Consider the following 13,159-nt stretch of genomic DNA (forward strand, 5'->3'; position numbering starts at 1 on the left):
CTCTTAACCACTCTGCAATCTCTCTAACCTTCATTGTCTACATCCTAAATGCAATGTAGAAAGTTCAAATTAATCTACATAATTCTGAGGAAACAAACAATGAAACAAAGAAAATTTGCAACATGATACAACTGGTTTAAAAAAAAAAAAAAACCCTAAAATGGAAATAGGCAAAGAAGAGCTCTCAGCTGTAACTTATTTGTACAAGAAAGCATTAAAAGTTAAAGTTACCTTTCCCCTAAGTAAATGTTAGATGAAAATAAAGTACTAGATTTTTTCACTCATACTTTAGCTTTTATGGTCTAGAAAGTCAAATGATTAGAACATTTTGTTAAATATTGTAAAGAAAAAACCCAATTAATTATTTTACTTACTAAACCAGTATTTATTGAAAATAACATGCACAGAAAAAAAAAAAAAAAAAAAAAAAAAAAAACTGCTCTGCTTTTTTGTGAGCCCAGACTACAAGTAATTTCATGTCAATGTGAGGTCCAGGCTACACGACGCCTCCACCAGCTCCCAAGGAGCTCTGCCTGTTTAAATAACTTACAAACATAATACCTAGCTGTGGAATTCCAAAAGAAGGAAGGAACCAAATATCCATTCTCCTTGGCACTGAATGACTAGAAACAAGCTGTTCAATTTATTGATGGCAAGATTTAAAGGACCATGAGTTTAAGAAATGAGATTTCAAGATACAACTCACAAACTACATGAAGCTCGTGAAGAAGGAAGACCAAAGTGTGGGTGCTTTGGTCCTTCTTAGGAGTAACAAAATACTCATGGGAGCAAATATGGAGACAAAGTGTGGGACAGAAACTGAAGAAAGGGCCGTCTGAAGACTGTTACATCTGGGTACCCATTCCCTGTGCAGTCACCAAAGGCAGGTGCAGTTGTGGATGCCAGTAAGTGCATGCTGACAGGAGCCTAATACAGCTGTCTCCTTAGAGGTCTGCCAGAGCCTGACATATACAAAGGTGGATGCTCACAGCTAACCACTGAACTGATCATGGGGTTCCCAATGGAGAAGTTAGAAGAAGATGAAGGAGCTGAAAGGGTTTGTGGCCCCAGGGGAGAGCAACAATACCAACCAACCAGAGTTCCCAGGGTCTAAAACACCAGCCTGGGAGCACATAGAGAGGAACCCATGGCTCCAGCTGTATATGTAGGGGAGGATGGCCTTGTTGGGCATAGGTGGGAGAGGAGATCCTTGGTCCTATGAAGGCTGGATGCCCCAGTATAGGGAAATTCAAGGGTGGGGAGGTGGGAGTGGGTAGGTGGGTAGGGGTACAAACTCATAGAAGCGGGAGGAGGGGGAATGGGATAGGGGGTTTCTGGGTGGGGGGGCACATAGGATAAGGGGATAACATCTAAAATGTAAATAAAATATCCAATAAAAAAAGAAATGGGATTTTAGCAGCCACTGCTCATAAGGAACCACTGTCTGCTTTCACTCTCCAGGACTATTTCAGGCTGTGGTCTAGAAATGGTTTGCAGAAGTGCAAAGAATAGGTCACAGAGTACTCAGACAGACAGGACATCTACATCACAACCACAGGAGATTCAGTACTATCCCACTAGAGCAGCAGAAAGTTTATAAGAAGTCAGCAAGAGCTTAAGCAAAAGAGTGTCTTCAGGGCATGCACTCATGAACCCGCAGCAGCTGAGTCAGCAATCTAGCACAAAGGTGAAAAGAGACCTTGAGCCCTTGCCCCTAACGGAGTAGCTACAGACAAATGACAACTTTAGGGGAGGGAGAATTAGTTTTCTTTAAGGGTTTGGGCCCTACTAGTTCAACCATACCACAGTAGACAAACCGTATTAAAGAAAAAAATTGGGCAGCACAAAGTGAATTTCATTATTAAATAAGAAAAGATATGAAGGTGGGGATTAGGGAAGTGAGAGCAGATCTGGGAGGCATTAATTAGGGAGATGATGTTAGGGGTATGATCAAAATTCCCAAAGAATAAAACTATTATATTAGAAATGGTTTGTAATACAAGCCATTAAAATGGATCAATTTAATTCTGTGAAACAATAAATTTAAGCAGATGTAATTTTTTTTATTATGTTTTTTCAAGCCCGGTTTCTCTGTGTAGCCCTCACTGTTCTGGAACTCATTCTATAGACCAGGATGGCCTCAAACTCAAAAAGATCCATCTACCTGCCTTTGCCTCTTGAGTGCTAGAATTAAAGCTGTGTGACTCCACCACCCAGCTAAAGCAGAATTTTCAAAAAAAGGCATATTAAAAACAATGACCTACAGTATGATTCTTTCCTGATTTGGGGGAGGAAACTTGGACTTTTTAAATCTCACTGCCTCAAGATATGTGTGAGGTAGTAAAGGAAAGAAAAGCATTTTCCAGCAAGCAAATTTGCTACAAATTACAGCAGACCAAGTATAATTTGCCATAGTCTAGTCTTTAACTGAGAAGTATGTTTAAGAATCCTAAGATTGTACAAATAATCAGACTCTACAAGTTGTTCAGATAGTCTACATGGTCCATATCTGTTAATATGTACTCCATTCCTTTATATACTATATGAAAATATCAAGTATAAACTCCTTGATAAGCTACAGTCCAGCAAGATTTGAACTATTGGGATATATAATTTTTATAGCAAAACCTATACATTATTTTATCTATTAGGTTATCAATTAAAATGGGTTTTAATTTTAAAAGTATATGGTCAGATAGTATATGGTTAGATACAGTATTTATCATATAAACACATACCACATAATAGCAATAATACCAGATAATAGCAAAAACAGCCATTATTTTCATCTTATGCATAGCACTGTATCTAAAAACTATCCCTATATACCTCTTTTACTTTAGGTGGCTTTTACTTTTAGGTGGCTATGGAAGACTATACTTCAAAGTCTCCTTATAGCTATAAGGGGACAATAACTAGGTCTTGGACATTGCAAAGATGGTGGTAAAAATGAGCATCTTCCACATTCTGCCCTTTAAAGGAAAAATATTTCCCCTCCTTTCCCATTTATATAGATAGGGCAAGAAATAATGAACATGGAAACCAAAATTTATAGTATCCTGAAGTTGCCAGGATTCTCTATTACCTGAGAAGAATAAGCTTTTTAAATGAAGAAATCAGCTAGGTAAGTTGCACTCTGTTAAAATGGCCAAATATTCACCTAGGTCTTTTACATTATCACCAACTGTTACTAATAAGCCCTATTATGCAGGTAGCCCTGGAGCTTAGCATAGAAACCTGGGAACCGCAGCCTTACAAACCCAAGGATTCTGCTTAATACCACAAAGAATATAAAAGCTGCTGAGCCAAAATCTGGTCCTAAGTCGGGATGAGCTCAGGTTCTTATCACATTGCCACTTCTCACACAATCTGTGTCTTATGGTGACCTCTGTTCCTTGTTATCAATGCAAGTCCCTGCAAAATACAACTGTTCACTGAGAAGAAAATTTCAACTATAATATTACAAACCTACTACAGCCTGTTAGGAGTCTGAAATTCTCAAAGTTCTTAGAACACTTGATTGATCACCATCAAGAATATGCTGATTGACTCAAAATAACCCTTATAGGAAAATAAAAAGGACCAAAACCACAACTGTGCTCCAAATTGGTTCCACAATTAGGTGCTCAATGTTTTATACTTTAAATTTAATACGTCAAAATAATGACATATAAATAAATATTTCTTTTCTTCTGAAGAGCTAGTGTTTGCAGAACTGAATGGCTACTACTGCTTGACTGGTAAGACTAGAGAACTGCACTGCCAGCTCTTCTGAAATACTACCTTCAACTCTTCCCAGGTTTTTCTTCCTTGCCAAATGTCTTAGGACTCAGATTCCATTTCCCTACAAGTACACTAGGAGAAGAGGAACTGGACACTTACTATAACAGATGCTCTTTCCATACACACAATACACATTAAGACAGAGCTGGTCTCTTCGTTCGACAGGAAGGAACACTGAGACTTACAGAGAGAATGTTCCCAACACAAATCAATGAAGAGCTTTGATTTGATACCACATTAGGAGAAATGTTACCTCTCTTTCCAAGACGCAATAGTATCACACAGATTTCAATTCACATCAGAATGGCCTTAAAAGATGAAAGCTCCTGGAAAGGGGAGGTAAGTTTGGGGTGGGCAACACACACCAAGACAGCATTTACTGGCATCAGTCAATATGACTGAGGACCCAGAAGGACTAAGGATCTATAGCTGTGATCCTAAAATTGCTCAAGAAAAATAACCAGATGTCCAGCTAGATCAGACTCTTTGGGCTTAGTTTTAACTTATAGGAAGGACATTAGAAAGAAAACAACAACAACAATTCACAAGCTTCTAAAATGCATTGATTCAAATAGATTTAGAAGCAGTTCCAGGTCTTTCCCCCAAAAGAACTTATAGCCCCATCTGATGACACCATTGTAGCCAGAGCCGCTATGCTATGCCCACATGGGAAGTGTGTGTATGAACTGCCCAAGTACAGAGTCCCCTCATCCCATAGATGAGGAAACTAAGGCTGAAAGAGGCAAAGTACTTGCTAACAGTCACACAGCTTGCATTGGATTAGACAAAGCCATGTGATTTGTAGATGGGAAGCCAGGACTCAATTCAAGTCCAAAAGCCACTGCTGTTTCCTCTTTATGAACTGCCTGCCAGCTTGAAGGCAGTAACTTGTAATTTGTTGTCTGAAAATGAGATATAACATGAGAGAGAATGTCCTTGTAAGATGTAGTTCCTGGTGGTATACATCTTACAAGGACAAAAATCCTAAAATACAAGTACATAACAGCCAAAAATGGGAGAAGAAAAGGTACAGACAGATAAGGGTTTATGGTTTCTAAATAGTACAGGGATCCTGTGAAATCCTAAAAATCTAACTAATAATTTTATCATTTACTTTTAACAGCAAGAGATGGCACTATCTTTGTCTAATGCCTAGGACTTTAAGTGTAGCTGTATATGTTGGCTCTAGTTTTTGATGTTGTAGTGAAATATATTAGAAAAATATTTTTCTGTAATTTTAAAACTACAGATCAACCTTAAGTATATTTTAGCTAAAACTTGACTTATAAAAAAAAAGATATTTTACAGTTAAGACCAACCAAATCTATTTAAATTGACTATATTTTTTTGTAAGTTTGGGAAAAAATAAATTATATATGAGCAAAACCAATTAACACACAAAGCTAAATTAAAGGCAAAAAATTTACATGTATATAAATTTACTTACTCTTTCTGTCAGATTCCAGAATCCACTTTCAGATGATCAAAACACCTCCAACTACTGTCCTATAGCTTGTGTTCTAGTCTCTAGGAAAACACACACACACACACTCATATATCCTTCCCCTCTCTCTCTGTCTCTCTCTGTCTCTCTGTCTCTCTCTCTCTCTCTGTCTGTCTCTCTCTCTCTCTCTCTCTCTCTCTCTCCTTCCCAGATAGAATCATTTAATTTTTAAATAAAAAACATTTAAAAATAAATGCTAATGCCACAGCTGCCTTTCTGGCAGCAACACTCTATCACTCACAGAGAGCTGGTGTTAAAAGATCAGATTAAGAGCCTTCAGTCCTGGCACTAAGTGATGCCCTTCTCCATGCAAGAATAATTTTCCTGTTTCTGTAGAGACAGTAAATAGAATCCTTCTTTCTCTAATAATCTGCCTCCTTCCTGCCCTCCAGATTAAGGTCCATCTGGCCTCAGGAAAAAAGTGAGGTGACTGCTTACAGAAAGCAAATAGTTAAATGTTCAAAGAATGATGTCTACCCTCTTAGCCTAGAGCAGAAAAAAAAAGGAGTTGTTAAAACCTCCCCCATGGCTTTCTTCTACAGGATACAACATCCTCAACCAATTAATTCCAGTCCAGTCTTGCTTAGCTCTGCTACCATTTCACACTCTGTTCCTACTGGCCCTGCTCACACAAACAATACGACTCATGTGAACTTATCAGGACCCCCAAGACCACCTTCCACTTCTGACCATAATCCACAGACTATGGAAATGCTATGGGGGCAAAGTTGTCCTAGTAATTGCATACAGAGGTCTGAGCCTACTGAGTCCCAAAGACTAACAGCACCCCTAGTGATAATTGTACCTTTTTGTTTTCTGCTACCTTTGGGTGTCATATCCTAGCCTAGTTACAGCTTTGAGATCATGTATTCTTTTCACTATCTCCACAGGTAGAACTTACAGTAAGAACTACTCACTAGTCTAGAAGAGGCCAACAGAAAGAAATTAAAATACAGGCTAGAGAGAGTGCTGAATGTTAAGAACACTCACTTTAGGAGCAGATGAACTAGATCCTATTTTCCAGAACTCACTAACTGGTTTATAACCATCTGTAACTCCATTTTGGGGGATCTACTGCCTTCTGGCTTCTGTGGGCACAAGGCATGTACATAGCACAAATACATATATGAAGGCACACACAGAAATAATAAAGATATATTGTAAAATAAGAAAGAAATGCACACTCTTAATCAAAACACACCTGATCCAGTAAGAGGCAAATACTAAGTAAAAACAGATAAATGAGGAGAATGAGGTCCAGTGGTCCCAACGAAGGGGGCGGGGGGAGGGACCGGACGGACGGGGACACAGCATGTGAAATTGACAGTAGCAAAGTTTGTGAATAAGAGTGTCTCCTTCTTCTACATAATAATTATTCAAATCTAAACATGGTTTGGACAATGCAAGTCAGACAGAAATCCACATGTTTGTAATGCATGTACTAATTCAGAATACTGGTTTGTGCCTAACCCAGCTCATGCCATTGTTAGACAAGTGTATGAACAGCTGTTCTGAAAAGAAGTGACAGAACATAGTAACTAAAAAGAGTGGGAGGAAGGTGCCTTCTCTGCCTAAAACCAAAGTACCAAGTATTGTTGCCACAAGACATTAGAAATAGTTTGTCCTTCTTACAGCTGATAAAGGATTCAGAGCAAATAAGATTCAATAATCCAAAAGCAAAACCACCCTTTTCCAGTATTCTCTCAATAGTATTCTAACTAACCAAATCAAGCAAATAAACAAAGTAAAGGGAGAGGGGGACAAAGGAAACCACCAAGCACTAACAGGACAGGCCTCCCTTGTAACCTGCATGAATTTTTGACAGTATGTACTTTCTCTAGTAATGAGCAAAACAAAACGAGTGAGCCACATACCAGGCATTGGTCACTTAAAAAGGCCTTACCAGCAAAGCTTAAGGGTACACAGAAATGAGTACACTGGATTTACTTGAATGTCTTTTCTAAATCCATAGTCAACATAAAGAGTTAATAAAGTAATAAAAAATAACTTTTTTAAAGCAGCAGCCAAAAAGCCCCATTAGTTTATCTACTAGGTGAAGCCTTTCTAGATGATACATCTCTTGCTGAGTCTTAATGCTCAGTGACAGATATACAAATCAAGCTCTGGTCTGTATTACAGTTTTAAATAACTGGCAGGTTTACAATAACTATGATTAGGCCGGGCGGTGGTGGCGCACGCCTTTAATCCCAGCACTTGGGAGGCAGAGGCAGGCGGATTTCTGAGTTCGAGGCCAGCCTGGTCTACAGAGTGAGTTCCAGGACAGCCAGGACTACACAGAGAAACCCTGTCTCGGGAAAAAAAAAAAAAAAAAAAAAAAACTATGATTAGATAGCATTATAATAAAAAAGCATAATGCTGAGCAACACTAGTTTGAAAAACGACAGTAAAATAGTTGAATAATTAAATTTTACTTAATACAAAATATCCCATTAATAAACACATTTAAATTATATCACAGTAAACATTAATAAGGTTCAGAAGTTGAAATGAGAACATTGTATTTTAGAAATGTGAAATATGAACATCAAGAAAATGACAAGGCCAGGATCGGGTCTACAATCCCTTGTCTGCAAAATCAATACAATGGCAACAACTCCTAGCTATCAAATCAACAATCTTACCTCTTGAGACAGGAAAGGAATGACCTGTGCACAGATAGCATTTAGTCGTTTAACAATCTCTGCCTGCAAAAAAGAGAACAACACATATAAGAAAATAGTGAGATGGTTATAGATTCCCAAAATATTAAGCGGATGGTATTAAATGGCACTTTGTACTCTGGCTGGCAGTTTCTAAGAAGAGGAAAAACTACCTTCTCAGCAAGCCCATTAAGGGAGGCAGTGACAACAGAGTCACATTAACAGCAGGATTTATTAAACAGCATTCATCTTAAAATTTAATCTTCAAGCACCAGAGTAATAAAAAATGAATTTAATCTCCATGACTAGAAACTAGTTTTCAAAAGCCTTCAGATGGAGGGACCCTTGACCAATCTAATGTTGTTTTCATAAAACCCCAACTCTTTTTTTAATGTGATAACACACATTTTTATTCTCTACATATCCCAACTGTTTCCATAATCAAATGATTGTTGTGTAAAAATATCTTACTCCCTTACCCTCTCTTAAGTTCAAGAAAACCTTGAACCTCCTGAATGTCTCATCCTTTAGAATGCTTGAATCTTAGGCATATGCACCTGGCAGCCTTTGCTTGTAAACACTACAATGGGTTTTTATACTTAGTTCCCAATCTTCTGAAACCAACAAAAGAGGGCAGCAATCAAGTAAACGGATATAATTATTAATTGCTGAGTAGCAGGAGATTTTCAAACAGTAAAGGTTTCTAAATCTGTCAGCCAAGGTTTTTCAGTGTGGAGTTTAGAGTATGCTAAGGTCTACACTCAGCATAGAGCAATCTGGAGACCTGGAAAGGTTTTTAACAAAGTTAGACCACAGAAGTTATTCTTTAACTTTTTTGGAAATAAAGGGACAAAAAAATGCACGCAATTCTCTTACCTTGGAACTGAAGGTTTTTCAAACAATTAAAGAAAAAATGTGCTGTTATATGTTTTTTTTAATCAGAGCTTTACTGATGTTTACCTTAATATGCATCTTCAGATGGCATGTTATATATCTTGTGACAGACATAGTTTTTAACATATGCACATATATACATACAAAATTGTTCATATTTTAATGGTGGGGTGGTGAAAGGGGGAAGTTAAGAAATGTTAAGACTGAAAATGAAACGCAATTACTATTCCTGAGACATTCTTAAAATAAATTTCACCCAGAATCAGTTCATTTTGTGAAAACACACAAACACTTTTTCTTGCTAAGTCATTATACAAGAGCAGCAGTGCTTGTGCAATCTAGGCTTCCTTCTTTATGCGGCAGCCCTTTTAACTTTGTAGCTATACAATTTCTTAAATGCCAGCACCTTAAAAACTTCATCAGCAGACACAAACACACAAACACACACACACACACACACTCACACAAATTTACCATGAAGTTCCCAGTGTAGGCTTTCCATTCCAGCCAGCTCTCCTAATGAGACAGACAAAGCCCAGTACCAGTAAGCAGCAGTGACTGAGACTCCACTGTGTTGACCTGATTTAATTTACTGCCCTGGTCCCATGGATCATTTAGCCATCCTTTAAGAATGCTTAAACCACCATGAAAGGCTGCAATGGGAACCACCAACCCCCTCTCAACCTAGATGAACATTCCACAGTGGTGATGGAGTTAAATTCTAAGGTAATTTAAGAAAGCAGAACAGAATTCAGGAGACTAAATGCTCAGTGTCTCAAAGGCATTTGGTAGTTGGGTTTTTTGTATCGAGAGGTGGGGATAGAAATAAAAGATAATGAGACTTTGGGGCAGACCAAACTGATGATTCTTGTGCTTAGAACCATCTGCCAAGCATATTTTCCTCATTATGTTGTTTACATAAATAAAATAGTCCCTTGCTAGGAGGGTTGAAAAAAATATGTGAGCATGTAGGCAAACTGAGTTCTTTAATTTGCCTACATAATGTAGGCAGTAAAAACTACTAAGAAAACTCAGTCATCTGGTAAAATAAAAAATAATAGGTATTTGGTGCTTTAATAAGCTATTTAAAATCTGAGCACCTACTTAAGGCAAAAGCAAAAAACAAACAAAACCCACCAAAATAAAAAGAACAAGTCTTAATACCAAAAATTATGCATATTAACTTACACACCAACAGAAAAAGAGTGAAATCTTCAAACTTTTTCTTTAAAGGTCTCCTTTTGTTTAAAAGACTTCTTAATTTTTTTATGCCTTCATGCCAATAGATTTTCTTGGACAGGCTAATTGGCAGCAAGGGGGTGGGGGTATGTCTGTGTGATTTCATACAATTAAGCAGGCCATTCCTCACTTTGAAAGCTAAAGTTGCCTCGGAAACACTGCTGCTTCCATGGTCATCTAATTTCACCTCTTTTGTCCCACAGGACCAAGCTTTGGGGAGGCATCATTTATTTTCAGGCCTTTCCACCGGGCTTCAGCGATCAACCAGTAATACTGTGGACACACACTTCTAATGGCCTATGTTTTGAAACTGAGTCTAATCTAATGGCGTGGGGCCCAAACTCCTTTTCTAGCACAGCCATTAAAGGATGTAGGTTATTGCTGTTGTCACCATTGATATTTGTCATTGTAATGTAATTAGGGCCCTAAAATGATGCATTACAGCCCTTGGCACAGCTTCTATTAAAATCTTTTCTTCTGCTCACTGAACTGCGACCTGCTTTCTGATGAATAACAGACAGACAGCTTTAGGGTAAGAAGCAGATTCATCAAAGAAGTATTTTTCAGCTTTGGGGAAAGAAGGAAAAAGACAACTGAGGAGGAAAAGCCACAATACACATTTGAATTGCATCTGACCACTTGAAATTCTGATTGCATCTGATGAATCTGGCTTAGACAATATATTTCCAGTCTTTGAATCACATGGTTAATCAGGACTCTAATCTGCTATCCATCAGCCTATGCCAGTTCTTTGGCTTCCAATCAAATTTATAGGTGATGTGGGTCACGCATCCCTGAGCAGTGCATTCACAGATAGCCTATTGAAACGGGCAAAGATGCTGAAACACTATACGTTGTTAGAATTATGTGGTGTTATTATTGCCTTTGATGCTTTATAAGCACTGCTAAACTACTGCCTTTAACACCCACAATACTCCAAATCAGTATTAATAGCCCTAATAAAAGGACAATTGTTCATGTCCAAAAATGACCCAAAAAAGATCCTCACACTTTGACAAATACATTAACATTTGACACTTCTATTACATCTTTTCTAGTCATAAAGATATACATTTTAAAAAAGTAGTTGATGGGGCGGAAGCACTGGTTCAGCCCTTGGGCCTCCTTGCTGCTCTTACAGGTCATCAGAGTTTCATTCCCATCACCCATATATGACAGGTGACAAAGACCTGTTACCTTCAGTTTAAAGAGATCAGACATGCTCTTCTGAACATTCGCATATGTACATGTGTGCATACATATATCAGTCCCCCCACACAAAAAAAAAATTCCTTCCAATTTTTAATTTAAGAAGTTGAACATATTTTCCTACCCTCAATTCACCACTATACTATTTTTTATTTTCTATCTTTATATCATATACCCAAAAAACAAACAAACAACAAAGATCCAATAAATATGCCAATCATCCCTACTCCAAAAAAAAAAAAAAAAAAAAAAAACATTTGGTTTTGGCAAAATATTAGAAAAAGGTAACAACAAAAAATGCCATTTAATGAAATCCCTTCACTATGCACCTGATACTGAATACCATCATGCTAACTCTAGAGAAGCAATGAAGAACAGAACAGAGGTTTCGCCAGTCAATAATGAAGAGGGAGAATATGGGAGAAAATCTCAAATCACTCTTATTTCAATTCAGACACAAGACAAGTTGAAAAACTTATTAACTATCCTATATCATAGAAAAGACTTTTTGCAAAGTACTAAAGCTGTTTTTATTTTTTAAATTTATTTATTTATTTTGGTTTTCTGAGAGAGAGTCTCTCTACTTAGCCCTGGCTGTCCTGGAACTCACTATGTAGAACAGGATAAGACTATAAATGCTGCCCATTCTACTTTCTTCAATAAGTGGAACTGTCTGTTGATATTCAGTGTATTTTATATTGAACAATAACATTTTTCTTAACGTCTCTATACATCCCTCAGTGACTTACACTGAAACAAAGTCTCTACTGATGGTATCACTACAACAATGTTATCCTGGTTCATGTTTTGAACTCCTTGTATGCCGTTTTCATGCATGATAAAGTGTGCTATCCAATTGCCACTGCGCAACTTGGTTAAGTGAACACTTTCAAGTACCCCATTTCTTTGCACTAACAAGATACATGGTACTATTGGTGGTGCTCACGCAGCAATACGCAGGACAATGTCCTCAAGGGAGGCACAGAGACCCTATGTCTCAGGAAACTATTTCAGTTTATGTCTATGGGTCTTATGAGAACTTGAATGATTGAACTGATTCCTCCCTCTTACCTTTACACATTCTAAAAGTACTTCTTTAAAGAAAACCTTAGGTAGTCACCTATTACCATACTAGCTGACTTTTGATATTATGTTTAATACTATTCTAGCTTTCAGAGGGATCCCAAGAATGCTGTATTATACAGGAAAGATTAATGATCCATGTGCCTGACATTCACTCACTCATACAAGGTCAAATCACTGCAGTTCTCAAGTCTGAAAAAAAAAAAAAAAACAATGTAACTAATGTTATCAGTTATGCTCAGCAGCTCAAAGTGGAAGGGCAGGAAATACAGAAAGAAGAATGAGAGAAAAGTCAGCTATAAGCAGAAGGCAAGGAAAATATACTTCTCTGCTGACTTAACCTGAGCTTTCACAGTATAGGATGGAGCTGGTCACAAACCTGATTGGCTGTGCTCACCAAGCTCTGAAATGCTTCTCTCTCCTCAAGGCTTCTCTGCCAGGGTCACAGCAAGCACTGTCAGTTACTTTGTTTCCCTTCTTTCCATAAATATACTGGGGCCTTCGAATGCTCACTTACAACTACATATTTTCATAGCTAGGCAACAAATGGAAATGATTTACCTCAGTTTTCTCCAACAGGACTGATAGGACCAAAATGATATGATAAATAGCCAAAAGTGAAGAATGTTGGATGCAGGAATAAATAAAGTAAAACTAACTTGTGGTACTTAACAAGAGCTCATTAATAGTGCCTATCCTGTAAACCCATCAAAACAGCACATTCTCTCACAGAGAAAGCCATGCCAAATGATTTGCTCATTTCTTCTTGGTCACATCCAGCCATTAC

General features: G+C 37.7%; 1 protein-coding gene across 7 annotated transcripts in view; it reads right to left on the reverse strand.

Moving 5' to 3' along the window:
- Positions 1–13,159, reverse strand: part of Tle4 (TLE family member 4, transcriptional corepressor) — a 137,577-nt gene that overhangs the window by 96,590 nt on the left and 27,828 nt on the right. For all 7 annotated transcript variants that reach the window (XM_076918197.1, XM_034500070.2, XM_034500027.2 and 4 more), the window contains exon 5: positions 7,930–7,992. In XM_076918197.1, coding sequence (XP_076774312.1) covers positions 7,930–7,992 — 63 coding nt within the window. The remainder of the gene's footprint in view (positions 1–7,929; positions 7,993–13,159) is intronic.

The sequence above is a fragment of the Arvicanthis niloticus genome, chromosome 1 (genome assembly GCF_011762505.2).
Source record: "Arvicanthis niloticus isolate mArvNil1 chromosome 1, mArvNil1.pat.X, whole genome shotgun sequence".
Taxonomy (NCBI): Eukaryota; Metazoa; Chordata; class Mammalia; order Rodentia; family Muridae; genus Arvicanthis; species Arvicanthis niloticus.